The sequence below is a fragment of the Fulmarus glacialis genome, unplaced genomic scaffold (assembly GCF_000690835.1).
Source record: "Fulmarus glacialis isolate BGI_N327 unplaced genomic scaffold, ASM69083v1 scaffold7399, whole genome shotgun sequence".
Lineage (NCBI taxonomy): Eukaryota > Metazoa > Chordata > Aves > Procellariiformes > Procellariidae > Fulmarus > Fulmarus glacialis.
Window position 1 is genome coordinate 1 of NW_009233785.1, and position 25386 is coordinate 25386.

At 38.2% G+C, this 25386-nt stretch overlaps 1 protein-coding gene across 1 annotated transcript in view; it reads left to right on the forward strand.

Annotated features, from left to right (window-relative positions):
• Positions 1-1942: 1942 nt before the first annotated feature.
• BZW2 (basic leucine zipper and W2 domains 2) overlaps positions 1943-25386 on the forward strand; it is a 36766-nt gene continuing 13322 nt past the window's right edge. The window contains exons 1-6 of the mRNA XM_009585436.1: positions 1943-2008; positions 8510-8686; positions 9879-9982; positions 12714-12779; positions 19827-19962; positions 23518-23627. Coding sequence (XP_009583731.1) covers positions 1951-2008; positions 8510-8686; positions 9879-9982; positions 12714-12779; positions 19827-19962; positions 23518-23627 — 651 coding nt within the window. The 5' untranslated portion in view covers positions 1943-1950. The remainder of the gene's footprint in view (positions 2009-8509; positions 8687-9878; positions 9983-12713; positions 12780-19826; positions 19963-23517; positions 23628-25386) is intronic.

A 25386-nucleotide genomic window follows, 5' to 3' on the forward strand; every position in this document is an offset into this window, starting at 1 on the left:
TATATTATATTATATTTTATAGATCAGTCTCTTACAAGTAACTGAAGGGCACAAAGACAAAGCAGATAAATATGTCAAATCTAGCCGGTCACTGGCTAGAGACTGGGCTGTTGCTTATCCCTGTTGACTGCTAGATTATCTGCCTAATTAACTTGTAAAGCACCTCCTGCTCCTCTGCCACTGAGACAGCTAAGTGGGGAAAGAGACTTTTGAGCTCTGTTGTGAAGGGAGGCTTGGATCCTATAGCTCTTCAAAAGATACCATATCATGGTTTGCCATTTTTAACTCTCTTTGCAGATGGGCAAATTGTTTTTCCAGAAGGCTATTTAGTGTTGCAGTTGTTTGGAAATGCTCCTTGGCCTGTTAAAACCGTAACTTTAAATCTCAGTGATGAATGTGAACCTCTCAGTTTAATTGCTTTGTTGCATCTTTGTATTTTTTATGACTTGCAGAAAGCAAAACCAGTCTTGACTCTGAACTTTACTGGCTATTTCCAGTGCATGTGGGCAGCTTTTGACTGCGGATAAATGGCAGACCTAGACTAGAAAGCAGTATTTGCCAAGTTAAACACTTGAAATGCTGCAGACGTGGCCAGCTAGCGATGCTGCAACCAGAAGAGGTAGTCTGGTGAACGGGAACATACTGTATAGCTGGAGCATTGTTAACAGAATTGTTAAATGAACTTTCAGGGGTAGAGAGAGCATTACTTGGATAGTAACGTGTGATTGATGGCATCTTTCTAGCCACGGAGCTTGAGTTTCTCTTCAGTAGGAAGAAGTGTTGGCAAATGTATGTACTTTTAAACTAGACCTGCAGTCTGCAATGAAGAAATACAAATAACACGAATTTTTGTAAAACTAAATTTGTTAGAAGAACATGCCCAAAGGACAAAGCTTCTTGCGTGGTAAGGCTTAATTCTGGATGAACAAATCATATGTAACAGTGACCTAATGACCTGCAGGGTATGAAATAGGTGGCCTATAAGTCCCAGCTCTGGCACTTGTTGTTGGCAGGACAGGGGGATGACCCGTGACAATTGCCACGTGCTACAAAGCTTCCTTGTATTCACTGCTGTTTGCCTTCAGCTGTCGGTTTGGATGCTCATTGCGCAAGCTGCGTCTCATGTGATTAAACTAATTATACCCAAAGCTGAAAAATATTTTATCTAAAGAAAATAAAACTGATATTAATATATGATCACTTCCCAGATTTTTTAACGTTGCATGTTGAGATTTGCTGTTAAGGTCTGAAGTCATGTAAGCCCAATATGTTTTTTTTTTTTACTGTTGTTATTATATGATGTGCCTTGTAGGTCCTTAACTATTGATGGGGGTGTCAGGGGGGAGTTGTCTTTTATTATTTTTACAACACATACAGGTTTTTAGAAACTAAAAGTTCCTAAGATACAGTCACGCTTGGAAGAAACATTTGAGAGGGATTTGATTGTTAAAACATTGTCTTTGTGGTTAGACCGCAGTCACTTCTTCAGAAGGATGGCTTGTAGCCCTGGGAGTCCGATTGCCCGGTGGATGTGCCGGCCGGCAAGACCTGTGCGGCGCAGAACCCCACCGGGATCGTTCCCAGCCCTGTGTCCGAGCGGCTTCTGTGCCCCCGGGCGTCCCATGGGCAGCGCGGCTTTATCCCTGCTCCGGCAGGAAGGGCAGAGGTTCCGTCGCCTTCCTGCTCGGGTTTGAACCTTCACGTTTTTTTATAGGGATGCTAAGAGCCAGATTTTGAGAGAACACATCTCATCAAAGTTCTTCTTGGGTCATAGTGCTCTTCATCTTTAATGTAATGTGAATTATTCTTTGAGGATACGTCAAGAACTTTCTTTCCCTTTCACATGTTGGGATTTTACTACACTGAATGTTTATTTTGCCTTTAGGTTAAGCTGTTGTCTGTAAATGCCATAGTAAAAATATTTTTCTCTTTTTTTCCTCCAGAAATTTTATGAATAAGAATCAGAAGCCGGTGCTAACAGGCCAGCGGTTCAAAACTAGGAAGAGGGGTAGGTTACGTTACATTTTAAACTTTATTTTCCTCTTTGTTAAAATGTCTAGAAACAGGACAGGTGGAATAACTGAAAGTTCAATAGGATTAAGGTTTTTCTCCCCTTCTCTTCAGCCATGTTAAGAGTGCAGATGTTATTTTTGACTAAGCTCTACAAATTTTATTATTTTTTCTATATATCTTAGGACTTTCTGTGAATTTTGGGTTTAGTAGCTATTAAGTCTTGTAGAAGCCTCAGTTAAAAAATTAGATTCTAACTGAGTTTATCGTATATTTACATATGAGGAAGAAAACTTACTAGATATTTGTTTCAGGTGTTTCTTAAAATGTCCCTTTCAACTAAGAAAGCAAAATATAAGCTTTTATTTAAAGGTTGCGTAAAGAAAATCTGGCTTTTTTGGTTTTGATTTTTGTTTTTATTTCGTTGACTCAAATCAATGCCATCTCTATAAATGAACCTTTCACATCTAAAAAGGAATTATCTCACCTTCCTTCTCCATGAGATGGTCAGATCATCTAGTTGGCCCTGCCTTCTGTAACAATAGAGGTCAGAAAGCTCTTCTTTCACAAATACTTATTTCTGCTGTGTTAGTGTAGTTTGGTTTTTTATTGTTAAAATAAAACAATTACCATTGCCTAAGTCCCATTTTACTCATTGTGATACTGATTTTCTGTAAACATGACCAACACTCTCTTTCCTTATGTACAGTATTGGATCAATTTTTGAAGAAAGCTAAGAGGTGCTAATTATACTGATCATCCAGGTATTCTGTACAGCGAGTACATCCTAACATGGTTGCTCGTACTCAGAGTTCATTTCTCATGGTTTAGGTGTCTGAATTGAATGCCCAACGCTTTGAGGCAGAGAGCAAAAATATATGTAATAAATTATTTACTTTTTTCAGGGGAAAAAAAGTCTGTTTTGTGAAAAGAAGGCTTAGATTTTTTGCTGTTGCAATAGCAGATTATTATAGCACACACAGGTGGGGTTCCTGTCTGTCACGTAACAGACTTTTTCCATCTTGACTTTCCTATTTCTGATCAAAACCTAACACCTGGTCTTGATGTCTTGTGTAAATAAGAGAATGTAAATAAGAGCATTTTCTCAGTGTGGATGAGAGAAACAAAAAGAGTTTGTAACCTTTCTCAGAAAATTACAAATTCTATCACAAATCTGAAGAGTGTCTTAAGATCAAGGATGATCACGAAGCCTGGATGAAAATTGCAAAATAGTTTGTTTTCAGTCATGTTAAAAAGCGGTGCCAGCTTTCTCTTGTCTTTCCTCCCTTGCACATATCACTTCCTCGGTTAGTTTGACTAATGCGGTCTCTTAAATGGAAAATGTCCTTTCTATGATGCACATACAACATTTGTAGGTATAACTGATTAAAAAAAGAAACCTATATTGTTTGTAAATAGATGTCATGATGCTCCAGTAATTAGTGGGATTAACTTTCTATCAGCATGGTCCTGAACATTGTGCAGTAGCTGTACACTGCATTAATTAGCAACAGCGTAGATATAGCTAGAGGAGTGGAATTAACAGTCCATAAAGAAACACCTGTCAGATCAACAAGTAAAAGCAATCAGATATGCACGCTGCTGGATTGATCCAATGTATTATTCAGTCTAGGTCAGTCAATTATGGTACATATGTTATTTGCTAAAATTGTCTTAGAAAACGTTCTCTCTCTCATAAAGACTTTCTTTTCGGCCCCTGTTTTGCAATGTATTTGGCATAATGGGTCCTAACACGGATTTGGTCTTTGACTCCTATTTAATACAAGTAATAATTAGAATAAATGAAGAGTTTTTATTTGTAATTCTGTGCCTATCTCTTGAATTTCTGTTAAAGTGGTTGGAAGTGGCAATAGATACTTGTTGGCTGCATGGAAGAAGGAAAGACTTGGGGGGAGTCTGGAAGATTGGAGGGGTGATTTTTTTGGGTTTTCTTTTGAAAGATTACTTAAATGGGATTTGGGATATTAAATGGCTTTAATATAGAAATCTTAATATGCAAACACTTCTTTGTGTGTTTAAAGCATTAAATCTCTTCTTCAAATATGGTGGGATCCTGGTTGCCTTAATATTTGAGGATCCTGCATAGAAAATGTAGATACCTGTTTTCTTTCTGGAGGCAGAGCACTCAAGGAAAAATAGACGGCTTCCTAGCGTGTTTATTCCCTTCTGTTTGTATGTACTTTTTCTTTTTGTACCATAGCAGTGTCACAGACTGTTATGTCTTGGACTTAGACTAGAAGATACTATTAGGTTTTTTTCTCCTGACTTTCGGTATATCAGGGAGTCCTGAAATTTCACCCAGGTAGAGGAGAGTGCAGTGGCTGTGGTTGAACGTGGCATTTCAGCCTATTCTGTTGTGTGTAGCAGGCAGGCAGGTAGGGGGGTCTGAAACATGCAAATGCTGGGGGGAGTGAGCTGGTTGACAGATGGCTGCTGGTTCTTACCAGTTGATTTGTGTCTCATGATACTCTTTCCTCTTGTGCAGCTCCCAGGAGCACTGCCATCTGAGGAGCCAGTGAGGTGTAACACGACAGTCAGGCATCTAATAAAAATAATTGTCCATATGAACTCTATCACTGCCCCTAATCTCTGAATGCAAACAGTTTTTGAGCTTTCAGAGAGAAAAAAAGGAAGATGATGATATTTTTTTCTTTAAAGTTTGAAAGTGTGCTTAGTGTCTAAAACATTTTTGAGAGAGGACTATGAAGGAGGAGCTTGTAAATCCCACTCCTTCCAGTTCTATTAGTTGACGTAATAAAAGGTATAAACCTTGCCTCCAGCATATATAGTGGCAGGCATTAAAATCACTTTAAAAAGATTTGAAGGAAGAAAAATGATATTGTAAAGGGAAGAACCTTCTGAGGGAAGGAGGCATCTCACAGTTCCATATCAAGTTTTTAGCAATCTGGGCAAAGAAATAGTTTGGTTAGTTCTTAATATAATCTCTCTACCTGTTGAATACTGCTTTTTTGGTGATGGTCAGCAGTAGTTGGCATCTGGCCGGGATTTGTGCTTATGATGCAGATACGTGGGATGTGGATTGTGTTGACTGCACTGTACTTGCATGAACGCAGATTGATGTCTTTGTGTGTTCTGAAATGGAAGAGGAGGAAATAGGAGTAGCAAAAATGCCAATAGGAAATAAGGAAAACTTATGTATCCCGACAGTTGACAAATACCTGCAGGACAAAAAGCTTCCTGAAGCATTAACAGGAACAAATAGTGCGTATTGTTTAAAGTAAACTGGCAGGCAACACCTCAGACCCAAGTTTGTTCCCGTGGTATAGATAACATAGAGTTAATATATGCTAAAAAACTGGTGCAAAAAGGTAAATGGCAGCATAAAAAGAAGCTAAAGTAAACAATGCATATTACTTTCAGAGTGAAAATTACCTAGTAAAAAGTCAATATTAACACCTTTACGTTATTGTGAAGTCAGAAGGGGAGCCAAAGAGGGCATCTCATTTTTCTCCCACAGAAATATAGTTGCAGGCCTTCTGTTTAAGAGTTAAGATTAATTCTTAAGGAGGGAGGTATAAGTGTACTTTGTGGTTTCCTGAGAAGCAAAAGAAAGGAAATAAGGATCCGGGAACATGATGAAAATGAAAAGCTGTGTATAGCACTGCTGCATTGGATATTGTATGCATCACATCTGCAAGCTACACCTGCCTCCGCTAGCCCGTGATTGAAACTGTGCTTGTTTAGTAATTATGTACTTGACAGCTCAACGTACTGTCACCACTTCTTGATGATGGCTTCTTACTCACCCTGTTGTACTACATCAGCATATTCCTCTTCAGTACATTGGCTTGGTAGGAAAATGTTTCAATAAAATTATAAATAATTTTTCATGCAATGAGTTTACGTCCTCTTCCTGTGTAAATTTTTAGATTGTGATAGACAAGAAAATAGTAGGATACTCCAGATGAGAGGAGGACTTCTAGGGCAGGAGAAGAATCTCTTTAAAATAGCTGAGAAATATTAATCATGGTGTTTGTGTTTGTACTGAGCACTGTGTACCCATGATACCAAGCATATAACACCTTTCAGTTTAGACGTGAACATCTTAAAATTTTAGACAAAATACAGTTGAAAAAGTAAAATAGGATTTTTTTTTTTTAACTCATAAGACAGAACTGTGTCATTTTACTGGTTAATGAGTCATCAAGCATTTTTTTTTCCCTGCAAATAATACATACTTATTTGGTAACCCGAAAAAGAATAATTATACTCAGATACTTGTTTATGGGTGGAGCTGGGTTTCTTGTGCGCAAATAAAACTGCCTGAAGTACATGTACTGAAGTACTTACACTTCAGTAAAAGGCTTGTTTGTTTGTGGGTTGATTGGTTTGTTGCTTGTTTTGAGTTCTTTTAATACTTCAAGTTGGAAGAGGGCTGCAACTGAGTGTTTGGTAACCGGTCTGATAGCTCAGATGGGATTCCAGTAGTATGCTTCTCTGTAGGCATCTCCCCAGAGCAAAGGCACAGTTCCTCAGTTTCCCCACTCCACCCTCTCTGTTTTTTCCACCACGGGCATGCCCTGCAGATATGAGAGATGGTTATTCAAACAGCAGACTGCAGATATTCATCACGGCTGAAAGTCAAGGTAACACAATTGAGAGCCTGAATATCTCCAAGGTCTGGGGTGAAGTAAAAGCCTGGGAAGAAGTCGCTTGCGATTCAGAGAAGGGTCATATTGAGTAGTTTATTGAATGACGAGAGCGAGGCACTATGATTGTGTGCATTGCTTCAGGACGAGCTGGGGTTGGGAACAGGCGGCTGTATGAGCGATGCACACAGTCATAGTGCCATATGTATATGGGTATCTGTGGAGTTGAGTAATCCTCAGCTTTGGTCTGAGGAGGTCAGCTTTGGGGGTGGGGCAGCACCCCACTTGGAGATAGATAATAGAGTCAACAAGCCACTAAAAGCTAGGCATAGCAGGGGATTTCTGGAAAATAAGGTGATGCCTCATTTTTCCAGTGCTGCTGAGCACTGAGTGGGAGGGACTGCTTGTGCTTTCCGGGTACAATTGTTATGGGGGAAGGGAATGCATTGAAAGAGGGGAAGAATGTGCAAGTGATGCACTGAAGATGGTAGAATGAGCGCACCCCAGGTACATGCAAGGGAACAAAAAGAGAGAAAAACATTTGTGTATTAGAAATATTAAAGCTGATAAAAGTAGGCATTGTGTGTAAAATAGTTATTTAATTGTCGTGAGGCTAATGTGGCTGGAGGAAAGAGATTAGGGGAAGAAAGGCTGTTGGAAACCAAAGTCTTCTGGTTAATATTTGGGATAAAAAGTTGTACTATGTGTTGCAGAGAAAGGAAACCTGCAGCCAGAGGATGTGTAATATCCAGAACCTCTTCTCCCCAAAAGCCTGCGAGGGTTGCAGCTGGCACGTTTCAGACTGCACATGTTTAGACAGGAATTTTACCAATCCTCATTTGTCTTAGTTACTAAAATCCCTGGATTTATCCTCTGCATATAGTATGTGCAGGTTTTTTAAAGAACTTCTATCAACATTTGTGTCAGCAGGTCATAACAAACTAGTTTTTTTGAGTGTCACAGGACAGCTCGCAGTTGTGTTTCTGATGTTCAGAGTTATTTTGACAGTAACAAGCATTTCGTATGTGCCCTTCTATAAAGTCAAGACTTGCTTTGCTAAGAAGCTTCAAGTGTCTGTTAACAGCCTGCAAGAAAAAACAGCAGGAGGTATGGGTAAATCTACCTAGCTTTATCTGGAGGTTGCAGTTACATCTCTTGTGGCTAATGGCCTTGACATAGGGATGTTGTCTGGGGGTCAGACTGTACCTCAATCGAGTTCAACCAGGGACGGCTGTAGAAAATGCAATGTGAGCGCTGCATTTCTGTGTTCCTAGTGCTGCTTAGGTCTGTGAACATGAAAGGTAAATTCTTGGTTACGCCGTGTGGCAGGGTCCTAAATGTTTACACAAAAAGTATTTTTATGTATACCTTGATCTCCTCTTTTCCTGAAGACTTGTATTTTTGAAAACATTTTAGATATGCGACCATAGTTATTTAAAGAAAAATATCAAGAAACGAAAAATGGAGTGTTCCTACAGTGAGATTATTTACACGACTGACATACCTTTTATTCTGCTATCAGATTTAGCAATGCATAATGATACACACATTTGATAATACCAACAAGAGAAGCAAGAGTATGAAATTTGAAAACAATTTCAATAGTTGCTTTTCCTCCCTTTTATTTATTCCTGTATGTTTGTATGTGTTTTGGTATTTTGGGGAGATGAGGAGGAGAGGGAAGCAAGGGTAAACACTGCAAAATTTCCACAGGCAATAAAAGCCAACCAACCAAATTTTTGGTGCGTTGACCAGAACAGGAAGAGTATGTTTATGTGCCATGGTAATTTCAATGGCTGGCTGATAGGGGATTTTAAAAGGAAAGTTTCAAACTGACTCTCTCTCCTTCTCCTTTATCTTTGCTCCAGATGAAAAGGAGAAATTTGAACCCACAGTCTTCAGGGATACGATTGTCCAAGGCCTCAATGAAGCTGGGAGTGACCTGGAGGCTATAGCCAAGTTTCTGGATGCAACTGGCTCCCGGCTTGATTATCGCCGCTATGCTGACACACTCTTTGATATTTTGGTAGCTGGCAGCATGCTAGGTAAACTGCAGTGTACCTGATGCAGAATTTTGAGGATCAGCCTTGCCTCTTTTAAGATGCTGTCTTCCCTTACAAAGTGGAAACTATAAACTGTATTACGATTTCACTTATCTAGATACTTTTTGGATCTCGTATCATAGAATTGTTTATTGTTTGTAGTGCAGTAATATCTAGGGACTTGATTGTGTGAGGCATACTGCAAATACCACAAAAAATGGATACTGCTCCGAGAAGCCTTCTTTCAGTCTGCGCTGAAACAGCATATAAATGCAACAGCAAAGAAAATGAGAGAGACACTAACTAGAGGAAACAGAGGAATTTATTAGCATGAAAAGGTGTAGTACAGCACTCCAGGTTATTAGCTGTTGCAAAGCTTGCTTTGTAGACATTGCAACAGGGACTAGCTAAGAGGAGAAGTGAAAGATAACGGGGAGCACTTAGCGGATATTCATGGGGCATTTCTCCCAGGTATTACTGGCAGCATGGGCGAAAACACGCCTTTTGCCTTCCTCTGTATTTTGAATAAGTTGGCTCTTCTTACTGGGCATGTTGGTTTGATTCCTACTTCCTGCTCTTTGGTATGTAAGAAGAAAAGATGTTTTTGCAAGATTTGAGGTAATGCAGGAAACCAAAGCCAGTAGAAATACCTAGGGAAAAAGCTCTCAACAAAATAAGCCAGGAGAAAACTTTCGCAGCAGTATTTTGAATGTTTACGTGGGCCTGGTAAGCATTAAAGGGGCTAGGGAGACGTTCCAAGTCCTCAAATTAGTAACAGAGTGCTAATACTTTTCTCTTCAGAAAGGATTTACATTATTGTGGTGTTTAAAGTAGTAGTTAAAATATGCACAAGGGTTATGCTCCAACCCATACTTATTGGATCACATTCAGTGCTCTCAAAACCAGCTAAGATTCCTTGGTGTGACCTGAATCTCTCAGTCTTGTGAGGTCTGTGTGATCTAAGGTGCAGCATATCGGCCAGCTGTCCCCTCTGTCAGGTGCCACCACAGCCTTGCAAAGCTCTGTCTCTCTCTCTGTTCCCACCTCTCCTCTGCTAGCTCTTACCCTTGCCTTTTGCCTCAGTGATACTAACATAAGATTTACTGGACTTATTAAATCTAATAATTATTGAACATCCTCTAAAGTGAGAAATTGTTTCTTGCCCCCCCCCTTTTTTTTTTTTTCTTTCTTTTAGCTCCTGGAGGCACACGCATAGATGACAATGACAAGACTAAGATGACCAACCACTGTGTATTTTTTGCAGATGAAGATCATGATGCCATCCGAAATTATGCTCAGGTCAGTAAAGGCGTGGTTGTTTACTGTTTTCCATTTATCTATCTATCTGTGGAACATCTGCAGACTGTCTAGGCTGCAATAGGGCAACTGAAAACCCAGTTAACCAGTAGTCTGCCCTAACCTATAAATTTTAGATAAGAAAATAGGATGTCTAAGATAATCTGATCACAGCTGGCGATGCTTTCTTTTATAGAAAGCAGTCTTACTTATTTCAGACTGCTGTTGGTTCAGTATATTTTTAGACACCATCCTTATTATTTTTGTTGACCTTTTCTGTATGCAGCCTGAAAGATTTGTATGAACATATTTTTAGAAACACATGAAGTATATGAATGACAAAAAATATAAAGCTCACGCCTCCAACCTTTAGTTGTATAACTAGTTAGGAACTGGGCATATATTTCAAGAGCTTTCTTTTCTCCTGCATATGTGATACATAATTTCCTTTTGCAGGAATAAGGCTTGCGCAAATAGGCCTATGTGAAATTAACAGAACTAAGCAATGAAGCCTAAAACATTATTGAAGAGAAGCTAATGTTGCGTAACTCCTTAATGGAAGATAATAATTCTATGAGAAAATACAGTAAGAATTCTATTGAAAGTTCAAAGCCACCATGCAATTTTGGATAGAAGTAGGATTGCATAAAAATGCAATACCATTGAAACGTATGTCAAAAGTCCAGTGTTAATTGAGTAACATATTTATCTTTTTAAATAACTAGTTGTTATTGGGATGCTGGAGACAGTAATTGAAAGCATAAAAGCCACTGTCCCTGCTAAGGTGTCGGGGGTCGTAAGTTGCTGAAAATGTGTGTGGTTGATTTAAAGGGTGCTGGGATAAGAATCTGCATCGGTAACAAATGTTTGCTAAATAGCAGAAAGCTGCTTTAAAAACATATCTTTGATAATCTGAAGAAGTGAATTATACTTATTTTTGGAAAGGGAGTCAATATATCTTGTTTATCAGCTTTATCATCTCTTAAAAACAGGGTATTCTACTTCAGGAAAATCTCTGTTATTGGTAAAAGCATTGATTCTGTCTTCTTGAATCTTAATATTTTAACGGTTTGATAATAAAAATTGGCAGTACCAGTTGTCCAAAGAGAAATTTAACTTCAAAAAGAAAGGTTGCATATTGGAAAATGGAAAGGAAGGCTTCAGGATTTGAAGCAGTGGAATCTTCAATGTGTTCTTTGCATTTCAAACCAAAAATCACCAAAACAAGTCAACATTTTGTAGTTAATGCCGGAAAAGATGTATCCTTTTATAGACCTCGCCAGTTTTTTTCATGTATAATGGGAAATAGAGCTCTTATTGTATTATGAAAAAGTGGAGCTAGGCTAAAATAGTGTTTCGAGCTTCCCTATCTTCTAGGTAATTTCTTACTTGGACTCCCAAAATGAACCAGTAGTGTGGCTATTTTTTGTGGTTTCAGATGTGGAAACAAGTCAAAGAGTGAAAAGTCTTCAAGAAAAAAGACTAAAGCTAGTGTTGATATTTTAGCAGATTATTTGCTTATGAAGTGTACTTCTGTCATTTACAGGGACTTATAAAAATACACAAAATTTTGCTTGGAAATATGAACAAGATGCTAGCTTACATTTTCGTCTTACACCTTATTTTACACCTTATTTTATTAGAATTCTGTATCTCTCTGCCTCTCAGCATGGCCACAACTTGATTTTCACTTGTTCTGAGCCAAAATACTGCCACTTAGGATGTTTGGATGTATTTTATGTTCTCTGAAGAGTGAATTGAAACTTTCTAAATTTAATTTTTTCCCCCACCACCATCCAGCCTGACAATATGTCATTTGTTCCCCATATAAACCTTTTTATCTGTGACAGTGAATCAAATGTTTTGTGTCCTTTGTACAGTAGTGAGAGCAGTGATTTGTTTATTTAATTTCTTATCTCTCCCTTCTTCCATCTGAATGCACCTTGCACCTGTGCTGCTTCTGCTTTCATAATCTGTGGTTGCATGATGGGAAACAAATAGTGAAAACTGGAGAACAAGTGTTTGCAAGAACATAGTTGTTGTAAAAGCTGTGTCAAATGTTCTTCCTCTTTCCTTGGCAGTAGTGTGTTTTGTTGTAAGCGTTCGTGTTAGTGGATTTGACAAAGATCCTGCATCTACTGAAAATGCCCAGTGGTGCTACCTGACTGCCTAACTCCATCAGTTTACACCTGACAGCTTCCCCAGAGAGTTGCATTACCAGGGGAAGGGTGCAGTTAACCTCCTTCTCCTCCTCCTTTCCCCTGCTTTTGATCTATGGATAGGGCAAAAAGTAGAGTAGGAATAAAATTTTGGGAAATATGAAACAGAAGACTCTCAAACTGCAGTAAATTCTCTGATTCAAACATTGCTCTACGAAGCAAGAATTGGAAAACTTGTATTTTTCCACTTGTGAACAAACTTACAGAGAAGGATGTTTCATGTTCTGCCATGAGACAGACAATGCAACAGGTGACTGCAAAAATATCATTCTGCTGGCTGCTTATTTCCTGGAAACAATGTCTAAAAGAAAACTGTGCAGTGGAATATTAGAGAGTAAGAAGCCAGCCTGCTTTTTCTTTCCTGCTGCAGAGATAATAAAAAGAAAAAATTGTCTTAGTCAAAGGTATTCTTTATGGATTCAGTAGTGGCAGTCTTGTTTCCCTTTCCCTTTTTTGTAAAGAAGGATGGCTGCAAGTTGTTACTTTTTTTTAAGTTAATCTGTGTTTATCTTTAGGTCTTCAATAAACTTATCAGGAGATACAAATACCTGGAGAAAGCATTTGAAGATGAAATCAAAAAGGTAATGTTGGTGGCAGTCTGCTCTTGAGCATCAATATTTTTTAGCCTATATCTAATATAATTGTATATATACAAATGCGGTGCTGTTATGTATTTTATTTAGCTCTACCGGAAAAGAGGATGTAATCTACAGGTGGCAGCTTTTGTCTGCAAATTTAGCTCTGTGGGAATACTGCTGGCAGCACTTGATGTAGAGTAATTCTGAATTAATGCTTCCTTTGGTTGCTTTGACAAAACTCACCTTCTTATTCCAGGCTTTTATGTGCAGAACTTTGATATGCTTTGGGGTATAGTTCTTAATGAGAAGTGGTATTACTATCCTGCTAATAGAACAGCTCTCTGTGTTTTTTTTCCATAGAATAAATGCAAATCTGCTGTGCAGAATGTCATTTGATATATGAGTATTTGTCATGGTTTAACCCCAGCTGGCAACTAAACCCCACACAGCTGCTCACTTACTCCCCCCCGTTGGGATGGGGGAGAGAGTCGGAAGAGTGAGAAAACTCATGGGTTGAGATAAAGACAGTTTAATAGGTAAAGCAAAAGCTGCACACACAAGCAAAGTAAAACAAGGAATTCGTTCCCTACTTCCCATCGGCAGGCAGGTGTTCAGCCATCTTCAGGAAAGCAGGGCTCCATCACGCGTAACGGTTACCTGGGAAGACAAATGCCATCACTCTGAACATCACCACCTTCCTTCTTCTTCCCCCAGCTTTATATGCTGAGCATGATGTCATATGGTATGGGATACCCCTTTGGTCAGTTGGGGTCAGCTGTCCCAGCTGTGTCCCCTCCCAACTTCTTGTGCACCCCCAGCCTGCTCGCTGGTGGGGTGGGGTGAGAGGCAGAAAAGGCCTTGACTGTGTGTAAGCCCTGCTCAGCAATAACAAAACCATCCCTGTGTTATCAACACTGTTTCCAGCACAAATCCAAAACACAGCCCCATACTAGCTACTGTGAAGAAAATTAACTCCATCCCAGCCAAAACCAGCACAGTATGAAACTACTGCATTGTGGAATGAATCCTAACCACAAGTTTTTGTATTCGAGGCCATAGATATGTGCAAGAAAGTCATCTCCACTGGCAAAGTGCTCAGGATTTGCCTGTTAGACTGTAGTGGATATTTGTGGATACTGTTTTGTTTTGTGATACTGAATTCTAAGGAGACACGAGAAACCTTGGCAGAAATTTTTGAAAAGCAAAATACAGATTTATTTTGTCTATTTTGAGTTCCTAGTAACCAATGTAAATATCTTTTTCTAATGGCCTGAGTAAGTAATAAACACTGTGCTGTGCTGTAACTTAACAGGCATGCTGATAATGGCAAAACCTGTCCTGTGACTAAAATACTTGTTAAAAGTAAAAGTGTGTTTCCATATTATTTAAACATTAGAAAGATTGCTGCAAGGGTCAAGTGAGGGTAAGTCTGGAGCATGGTGCTTCACCACCACCTCTTGTGGCTGAATAAATTCGGCTCTGATTTATACATTGTTGCTCATATAGGAAATTATTTTTGCGCTTGTGGCCAGCATGCCTATTAACTGATGCTGATTGCTCAATACATTATTCTAAAGACCTAAATTTACCTCTGTCCCCACACAAATCTAATGTTCTTGCTGTTAATTACTATAATCATTGACATGAGAAGCGCTGACTCATAGCATTCAAGTTTCAGAGAATGTTCAGCATATTAAGCAAATGCCATGTCAATTCAAGCCGCCTCCTCGCTCTTCTGTAACTTACTTGGGTTTGAATCCTTTAAGTTTCTAAGAATTCACTTTGCACACTTAGTAACAAGGTGAGACTATGGTTAATGTATAATAATTTGACTCTCCAGTTGAGGAACAAGTGGCTCTGATCTGAAGAGTAGCCATACGCTAGCTTGAGAGAAAGCAATAATTTGAGGTATAGTGTGACTGGAGTCATGACACTCATTTAAAGCCATTGGAAGCATCCTAGCTGGGGCAGCACAGCGTCAGAGTGGGCTTGTTCACCTTGCAGACTGCAAATCTCAATTTTATGTACATGCTTTTTGTATAGTTTTCAGTGTCAGATTACATCATGTGTAACAGATCACGAGATTAGGTTTGTTTAGTGGTCCTAGGCTGGGGGGTAACTTTTCCATCTGCCCTTCCATCACCACCTGTAGCTCTGCGCTCTGGTGCAAATCTTGGTGTGGCTCCTGGCCTTTTGGCGTGGGTGCTGGGTGCGCTCTCTTCCTCACTTAATGCAGTTTATCTGAGAATTAGAAACTGGGAAGGTGGTTGTGAAGGTTTGGGCCTGTGTATCACACCTGCGCTGTCATTGCCTTAAAAACCTTGAGGACTATTGGTAGATGCCTTTTGCTTACCTTCTCCTTCCCCCTGCTTGTGTGAACCCAACAAGTGACTGTCTTCTCCCTGATGAGGCTGCTGGGTTTTTAACTATTTAATGCTTTAATCACTGTGTGCAGTAACTTGTATGAGAGTAGCTGCTCATAGAGAGTCAGAAGATAGATACATTGGTATTTCTAGAAGGTGTTGCTGCAAGATTTAGTAGTTCAAAGACTACTGAAGTTAGTCGGTGGTTAGAAAAGCAAGAGAGCGACTCCTTTATGTTGTTTCATGGGTCACTGTCCCAGCAATGAAAGTGATTTTTCTGGCAGATTCATTAGTCAGCTAGAGCACTTGTGCGAAAATTAGCTCTTCTCTCAGAAAGAGTCATGCTAAAAAAACCAAGGCAATACCAGCAATTTCACTCTAAAGAAGCAGATGGTGTCAGTGGGACTTCTCTTTAAAGAGAGATTCTCTTAAATGGCAGTATTTGTACAAGGATTTGCTTTATGTCTTCTAGTTCATAATTTTGTCTTTAGGACATTATTATTTCCCAGTACCTCTCCCTTTTTAGTCTGCTTCTAGCTTTCAAGTGTTTTATTGCTTAACTCTCTCCCCCCAAAATTGCTGGTTATTCTTTCTTCTAGTGACATAAGTAAACCATACATCTAAATTTTTACATATAAATTATTTTGTGCAAGCAGTTTCAACAGAAGACAAAGATGTTTAAATGCATTGCTCACCTGCTGTTTTTTGATATAGGCAGCTTAAGTTCATATGAGCACTGCCCAGTATAGTGGCATAGACTTATGACAACATTTTGCAATAATTTCAGTAAAATCCTCAGTTCCAAATTTGTATTTATCTTTCTTATATGTGTTTTTCTGTTCAGGTCAGTGGATGAGGAATGCCATATTAGCTGTCTGTATAGTGTGTTTGCATGTTTAAGTAGCATTCTATATAAGTGTTTTTATTACCAAAATTGGGATGAAGTACAGATAAGTATATTTTTGGCCTTAACAGTGGTAAATATTACTGAGTCATATGAGGACATCTGAAGTACTGGGAGATGTTATGAGGTCCTTTGTTCATGTTCCTATTTTCCTAATGAAAGAACCCTAAATCAAGCTGGGAATTATGAAATAAGAGGAGACTAATATTCTGAGATCAAATGGGGAGTAAACAGATGCTTTAAGTCAGCTAAATGAAAGGCAAGAATCAGTCAGCAGGTATCTGTTATTTTAGCTGCCTTCTCCATTGCTGATAATTCAGTGCTGTCTACAGATGTGACAAACTGTCAAATGCTAAAGCAACAGACCACTTCAGATAATGAAGATATAAAAAGACACCACACTCCCTGTGTGGATAAAATTCCTTAATTTTCACTATTGAGGTTTCCAGATCGCAGGAGGAGAGCAGAAGCACTTTTTTTTCTTGTATGCTTTTTAATGTTGGGTGTGTCTTTACTTGTGCGTATCTTTTATGCCCAGAATTTGTGCCTAAAAGACTTGTTCTTTAAAGACAAAAAATAGCATGGAACAGCACATTACGTCTGGTCTTGTGCTTATTAGGCATTCTGAACTCCCACTTAAATAGGTGGGAGTTCGTATCGCTATGATAAAAATACAAAATTGTGAGCCGGAACTGCGCATTTTATGCCTGGAATCAGTCTGTATCTGTAATAAAAGCAGTAATGCCAGTGCTTGGCTAACAGCGGGGAAGCATCAGCTCGGAGAACTTTCCGTGGGTGGTTTGGTACTATTCTGAAGTGACTTGGACATTTGTGACTTCCCTGCTGTTTGTAATCGTGATGGTAAAAGAAGAGCTCTTAAAGTAATCAGCAATAAAAATCTAAACCAACAGCTTTGAACTGAACGTTTTGTTCTTTTTGATGGTGTTTAAGTGGGTTTATTAAAGGTTTTGATTCTTCCCATCATCCAGTCTCCCCCTAAATTAGGCTATGTTTCACAATTGCTTGAAAGTATAGAATAATATCCTTGAACAGCAGAAAATGACATGTATAAGTTTATTTGAGCTGCTTCTCAAAAATATTAGTAAAACAAAAATTATGCTAGTAGCACCAACAGTACTTTTAAGTAGTGAGAGACGTGTAGAAGACGAGGCTCCTGCTTAAAACATACTGCAGTGGGGTACAGTTCAAGAACACCATAATTCAGATTCATGCTAAGAGACCTGCAAGAAGCATGGTTCAAAGGAAAGGGAAGAGGATGAGGCTGTGAACTTCATAGATACATGATTTCAGACCTTCTAAAACGTTTGAACAAATACTGATTTCTTAAAACTAGAGTTGATAAATATTTGGATGTTTTTCTCTTAGAATCCTTCTCCACCTTGGGCTGCATAACTCTGGTTTTGCAGCTGGATTTACTGCCACTGTTGTGTTTGTGACTCAAATCTGACATGAATGGGTAAAATTGTTCATGGTCTACCTATTACTGACAAAACCCAATGCAAGTTACAGCTCGGAAATATGTCAAAACCTGGTCTGTCATGTTAAAGTAGTCAGTGTGACCACTTTCTAATCAAAATCCTCATCTCCTGCTTATATGGGAGCAGAAGTAAGAGTTAAGTAGCCTACACAAAAATCTAAAGCCATTTCATCTCTGTTAATAGTCTCAGTCTCAGTACTTACAGTAAAGAGCAAAAGGTCTAATTCAGATTTTTTCTTGTCAGATCTGATTTTGGTACCGTATTGTTGATAAAGCTTGCATAAAGAAAACTTGAAATCCCCAGGCCTCCATTTTACACTAGATTTGTATTGAAATTCTGTTAAAATGTTTTCAGTCTTCCCATTAAATGTGGCCCCAGAGTTCCTTTACCTGCACCATTATGTATACCAGTTAATTGCTGCATTTGAAAATACAACACACCACTTGTTTCTCATCCATATATTTAGAAATAATAATTCCATTCATCTGCATCCCAATTTTCTCACATTTTTTGGTTGTGAGTCACAGTTTGTTGAAATAAAATTACACCTTGAGATTTTACAGTTTCGTAGCTTTTCTTTTAAGCTAAAACTGCATGTTGCAATCATTTGGCTGAAGCCCACTAAAAAACCACAAATGATTTGTCTCTGGTTGAATCATCTAGGCCTGTGTAAGCTATAATTTAAAGCTGATGCTATTATGTAAGTACTACCGTATGAATGAGGGTTTTTTCAGTTTTGTTCACTGATACGGAGCAGAGCTATTCGTAAAACACTGAATGAGTTTTAGTAACTTACTTCATTAGTTACCTGGATTTTTAAAATATCACTGTATTCAGAAGGCTTTACAGTTAATGATAAGCTGCTTAGATGTCTGGGAGAAGAGCTCTCACTATCCGTGGTAACAAACAAGCGCAGGGACACGACTGATATTCTGTCCCTTTGTATGGGTAGGTTTTGGTAATTAAGAAATACCCTTAAATTGGAAACTGGGTGGGAATTTTCCATCAGAATGAGCTGTTCTGCTTTAGTTGCATCTGTTGCTCATTTGGAAAATGAAAAAGGGTGTCATGACAGCAGAAGGTAGCTGAATAAAGTGCTGGTGGCTGAAGAAGGAAATGAGGATTCTTTTTTAACTCCAGAAGTGGATGTCTGTGGTCTTTTTTTTTTTCTTTTTTTTTTTTTGTTTTTTTTTTCTTTTTTTTTCTTTTTTTCCTGGGTTTTTTTCCTGGGTTTTTTATTTTCTTTTTTCTTTTTTTTTTGTGGTGATGGTAAATTTTTAAGCTAGCTTCTCACGGAGTCAGCAGCTTTTTGCAATGAGTGAAACTGCCCTTTGCTGTCTAGCCTCCTTTTTCCCACCCACATTGTGATTGCTAACAACATGTTAAGAAAACATTATTGTTAATGGTAATGCTATTAGCAAAATCTCATTTAGCACAACTTTTTTTTCCTGATGTAAAGGAAAAGAGGTGTAATGTACTTCATCAATACGCTTTCAAGTCATTCATTTTAACATATGAAATTAAGATATTTAAAATAGACTTAATTGCCATTTTTAGGCTTTACGAGGTAAATACGTAGTTCAGATCTTATAGCGCTTAAGACAGTGAGATTTTTAGGTTTTTTCTCGAGCTAGTTGTTTCCTCTTGTAATTAGTAGTAGGAATGGCGAGGTCTTAAAACAGCTTTTGTTCCTGTCTGTCCTTTGTCAGCTTTATCAAGAATGTCTGAACTTGAAATATATTTCTTATTTTAGCCAATAGAAAATCTGTTGTAATTGTGCTGTGTTCCCTTCTCCGAAAGGAAAACAGGAAACTTTCTCATCCTTTTATTGTTCACATGAGTAATAGCTTTTGTAAGCTAGAAAAGGAACTGCAACTGTGTGGGGTTTAGTCTGAAGTCTGAAGATATAAATGGGCAGGCTCCTGTCAGCCTGTTGAAATCGGCAAGTCCGTGATCCTGTAATTTCTGTGGGTCTCAAGCCTTTAAGAAACACTTTTATTTTTACACATACATACGTATATTTGGAGAAGACAGGCCTTGTCTCCCTGAGTAGGGCTGTATTCCGCATGCTTGCATCCTTATGGAAAATGAAATTATAAGCGATCAGTGAAATGGCACTGCCATGCTTCAGGACGGATTTTGATGTGATTGCTATTATAGTGGGACTTCTTGAGAAATAAGAAATTAAACTGTCTGCTAATATTCATCTCTACCTGTTATCATTGCCTGTGGCTCAAATATGTCTTTTTTTTTTTTTTTCTTTCCCTTCTTGTCTGACCCACAGCTTCTGCTGTTTCTTAAAGCCTTTACTGAGACAGAACAGACAAAGCTGGCAATGCTTTCTGGCATCCTGTTAGCCAACGGGACTCTTCCTGCTACAATTTTAACAAGCCTCTTCACTGACAATATAGTCAAAGAAGGTAATTTTCTATATGATCGTTTTTCTTACATTAGCTTTAATCGGAGATATATTTTATTGCAACACATTTTATATGTTGGAAGCGTGTAACTGTACAACAGAAATCAGTATTTTAAGGCAGAAGCATATACAGACAGCAACGGCCAACATACTTTGTGAAATCTAATAAGGGGGCATTAAAACATACCAAAAAAGCAACAAAAAGCAAACACAAACCCCAAAGGATTTATGTTTTTTGGAAGTTATACATGTGTGTGCAAAATTGTAGAAAGTATTACTGTGATACTATAAAAGTGTGAAGTATATCTATTCCTGAGACATGCCTACTAGGATTTTTTCAAGTGTTGCCAATATCTTGTGCATGTGAGTGTGAAGCGGGACAGAGAGCACATACAAGCCAACTGGATATTGCAGAAGAAAAAAAAAAATTCAAACCTTCCTTTTGCCTTCATAGCAGTAGTGATCAGTGTTTGACACACTTTCCCATGGGCTTGTATTTACCGTATGATGAGTAACTGTTCTTTCAATCTTAGGGTATAATGCTGTTTTGAGATTACTTTTTTCTTTTTTTTTGAGGGTTTTTATTTAGCTGTTTATAGCCATCTACCTTGGAGTCTTGATTTTCCAAATGCTTGCTCAATAACGTTTCTTGGCCAGTTACTGACTACCTGGAATAATTGCAAATGCACTGTCAGTGTTGAACAGTGTTCATGAAATCTTTTTGGTTTTGTTAAAGAGCTATATATTAGCTAAAAAGTATTCTATCTTTCATTTTAAAAAAAAAAAAGTGTTCTAACTTCATGTTCTCATTTGCAGCATGCTAACCATTACATTTGTTTTCTAAATGCTGCAGAAAGAAAAGCCACAGCTGCAGCTTTGCTCTGTCATCACTCACAGCTTTCGGAATCAGAACTAAACTAAGAGAAAATTCAAACAAAAGCACTAATCCATGTCTTAGGGTGATGGCCTGCAATGTTTTTAAATCAAAGTCTGTTCCTAGTTATGGGAAGACAAGAGGCATCTGAAAACTCACATTTTCAAGACTCAAGTAATTTGTTATATTTTAAATTTAACATTTTAAGAATACAATTGTTATGTACAAATCTAGAACAAATTCCATTTGCATTATGAACTTACGTTTCTAGGAGCCCTGAACTTTTGTCAGGAGCTTATATATACTTTTGGTTCTTGGTTTATATATACTAAAAAGGTACCCATGTCAGCATTTGACGAAAAGATTGTTCAATCAGTGTTCTGGAATAGATCTTTTAGGGAAGAATAATTAAAGATGCGAAGATAAATCAAAAACAGGAAAAAGATCAAGGCTTAAAATAGGTAGATCATATAAAAATAAACATGGTACTTTCTTTGATTTACAAAAAACAATGCGGCAGGCAAGTGAGGTTAAAATACATGAGGAAAAAATTATCTGAGGGAGTTGTTGATCAGCATGGCAATTGTAACACTGGCAAAGAATTGGCTGAAAGGGAGAGAGGATAGATTGTGCTAATAGATCTATCAAGTTTGAGGACAAATACCTAATTCATTTTAGGATTACCCTTTTTCAGTGTTGTCATTACTTTTACTGTGACATATAGATGGAAAAAAATGTCTTTTGGGGGTGGCTGACCTATTTCTAGCAGAGACAAAGAAAGGTCTAGGCAGTGGTGAAACCTCATCAGGGTTAAGTGTACCCTTATTGTCGTCCATGCTGAAAAACCAGTGCAAATGCAAAGAGCAGCTAACGGGGTTAATCAATAAAATGAATGGCTGAAGTTGCTTTCTGCGAATAGGGGGAAAAAACAGAAAAAGAGAAGAGCTATTTAAAGGAAAAGACAGTGGCAGCACATGAATAGAGTATAGGAACTAGCCAATGATAAATTTGGACTGTAAATTAGAAGTAAGTTTGATAATGTGCGTGGGTAGTGAAGCCCTAGAACAACCTCCCTCTAATATTTGTACTGGCATAAAACTTGTTTTAAGCTAAAACTTGAAAAAGGGTTTAGGACATGGGTATTGGGGACAGTGCTTGGTGACAGGGACCAGGGAGTTCCATTCTATGTTGATATTGAACTCATAAGCACATCAGATACGCTGAACTGTGTTTGCACCTTCAGAAATTACAGGTGGATGTTACACCTAGGTCCCCTGTTGGTTGACCAGGCTTTGTCAGTCTTGATTAGTCAGCCCACAGAACTTATGATCGCTGCATCGTGCTGGTTTCACTTGGAACCTGCTGTACAACATGTAAAACAAGCCCAAAGTAGAATTTGTAGGCCTCTCTTGGTGTGGCATTGTGCATCCATAGTTCTATATAGTACTTCTCTAAGGATCATGCCTTACAACTAAGCTCTTGAAGTAAGGTTACCAAAACTGTCGTAACAGTCAAGATCTGTAATGGATGTTAATGAAGTTTACACTGCTCTGGGAATAATCTCTTCTATTCTTGTTTCATGACTCATTAGTCAATGTATCCTAGAAATAAAAAGAATGGATATCTATCTAGAAAGTGGCTAAGAATGACGAAGCTACTTCCTACCAGTAGGTCCCGTCTAGCTCTCAGAGCTTCAGGACTGTTCGGAGGTGAAACAAAATTATAATGACCGGCTGTAGCATAGTGTACCATTATCATTATCACCACTCTCAATAGCACTGTAAATGTTGATATGAGTGTAGTACGGAGAAGCATAAATGGCCTACAGGGGACCTTCCTCAAGGATGAGCTGGGTCTCCATCTCTGAGACCTTTCAGCTTCCTTCAGCTCCCTGCACTTGCCACTCACAGCCAAGAAGCTGGAGCAGAGCCGTGGTGGTGCTGCTCTAGGAAATAGGAGGTGTGGGGCTAATGGTTTCTTAGCTCCCCAGGGAAAGCTACAGCTAGTGGAGGTAGAGCTCGTTTGATTTAATGCACAGAATACTAAGTTGTACCTTGAGGAAGGAATTTTTCCACTTAAAATAGTATTTGTGCCTGGTCCTACCAGCTATTAAATGCCTCCTAGGAGAGGTCGGGGTACAATCAGTTGCAAAGTTATTTAACCCTATTCCAGGACTTGCTAAAAAGCCCTTTGAAGATATGTTTTTTCAGTTCTTATTGAACTGTCCTTTATTATTTTGTGCCTTCATTTTATTTAACCCTATTCCAGGACTTGCTAAAAAGCCCTTTGAAGATATGTTTTTTCAGTTCTTATTCCTGACTGTCCTTTATTATTTTGTGCCTTCATTTCCTAACTGATTTAACACATAATTTTTCCTCTTGCATGGACTTGGTCTGTAAATTGGGGAGCTAAGAAAAATAATTGCAGAGAAAATCTTTGAACAATTGAATGGAGATGGGCAATACAGAATGAAAGGAATTTCAAACAGTCTGGTATACTTCAGAAAATTAATACTGCATTAAGGAAAAAAATGAGCATTTCAGCTCTACGTGTTCGGTCCTGTTGTCATAAATGTATTTTCATTCCATATTCTTGTAACCATTTTGTAACCTTGTAATTCTTATAGCCGTCTCTAATTCATGTTGAAAATCGCTGAAGCATGTTTTGTTTTTTCTCAAACAGGGATTGCAGCCTCTTTTGCTGTAAAGCTTTTTAAAGCATGGATGGCAGAGAAAGATGCCAATTCTGTAACCTCTGCTTTAAGAAAAGCCAACCTCGATAAGAGATTGCTAGTAAGTACAACATATTTTCAATAATCCTTGGGATTATTGGAAAGAGAAAGAAATAAAATGCAGATGGTAGTTTGCTGTAAGCATGTTAACTCCCCCTCAGACTGTTTTAGCATTTTTAAAATATTTTGAATCACAGCAATATTGTTATGGTTGTAGCATTGATACAGGTTCAGGAATATTAAATATCACATGCTTTTATATTCTGTCTCTATTTTTCCTGTAGTTAAATGCCTTCTGAAAGACTATATATGGGGCTTGGGAATTAATTAAATGTATTTTTTTCTAGCCACTGCTAACAAAACACACACCACCAGCAACTGTGCATGAGGACTTTTATTTTTTTGAAATATGTTTTACTTTTGTAAATAATAAATAAAATATAAAGGGTTATGATTAGAATATAAGTTTCCAAAGCGTCAGTGTTTAAATAGTATAGCAAAAGCATGCTAAGCTAATTCTCTGCAGGAATAGTCTTCTGGGTAGCATAAATGGTCCTGCAGTGATGACAGCAGACCTAGTAGGAGCAATGCAGGAAGGCTTTTAGCCTTTGGATTCAAAACCTGTGTTCTGGGTTTGTAGCAATGGCCTGAGGTATTTAGAGTATATGTGAATATGCAGCAATGTCATGTGCCTTTCTCTCCCAGTGTCTTTCTGAAGATCAATAGGTTTTTTTAATCCTCAGAAAGATTGCTGCTGTGATAATCCAATCAAATGCGCTACATCCTGTGTAGCACTGCCTGGAGAATTTCAGCAGTATTTCCTGTTTCTACCTCAATAATTTATGATTAGGTAAGAATCTTTCAACAGTGAAGCAACCTCCCACACCCCTTCATCTCTTCAATTTATATTTGATTTTAAGAGTCCAAGTCATAAATAATTTGCCTTAAAGCTGGGAAATGGGCTAATTACACTTTTTATTAGAGAGGGGAAAAAAGCAAACTGCATATTATATCTAGTTCAAACTTGACTGACTTCAGCTTTCAGCTGTTGGCTCTCATTATGCTGCTATCTTAAAAACTATAAAATATCAGATGATGTTGCCTAGCATAGATGCCTTCATGATAATTTCTTCTTAATCTCATTTTCAGTAAGTAAACAGATTGAGGGTCTTTAGCTTCTTTGTAAAAAAAGTGCTATTCATCCCACAAATCATTGTTGGACACAAAGAACTGCATGGTAAGCAAGTGCTGTTGAATCCTTGCCAAGATGGGGCATTTGCTGTAGCAATTTTTAAGAATAATTTTAACTTTTCTGAGTAGCTGGACTTTCATAAATCGTAGATTGACAGTATCTTTGAATTAGAAATGCCTACAGGAGTTAATGTTAACAGTACAAAGTGGATTTTGCGATTTTTTGTTAGATGATGCATTAGTGGTAATCATTGCTCAGTAGACTAGCAATGTCAGGTCAGTATATGTGGGCCGTATATGTCGTCTTAATGAGGTAAACATGGATGCACTGGGAGGGCATGGTAAATGTGCTTTGCATATAATGGCTTTACCATCTATTGCTTAGTACTTTCCCTACAAGACTCTTGGAATCTGGAAAAGGTATAGTTTCCCTGAGGACTGTTTTGAGCAACATCTTAAGCTCGCAGAAGTACATGCACTTCATGTGGAGAGGGTGTTAGGTTTTTTGCGTAACTGACCATCATTTTTCCCTCCACTATAATGAAACACATTATGAATGAAGTGTTGACTTTTCCAGTGTTAATACAAGCACTGACTTTTTTTTAAGTGCAGTACCAGGTGATTCCTGC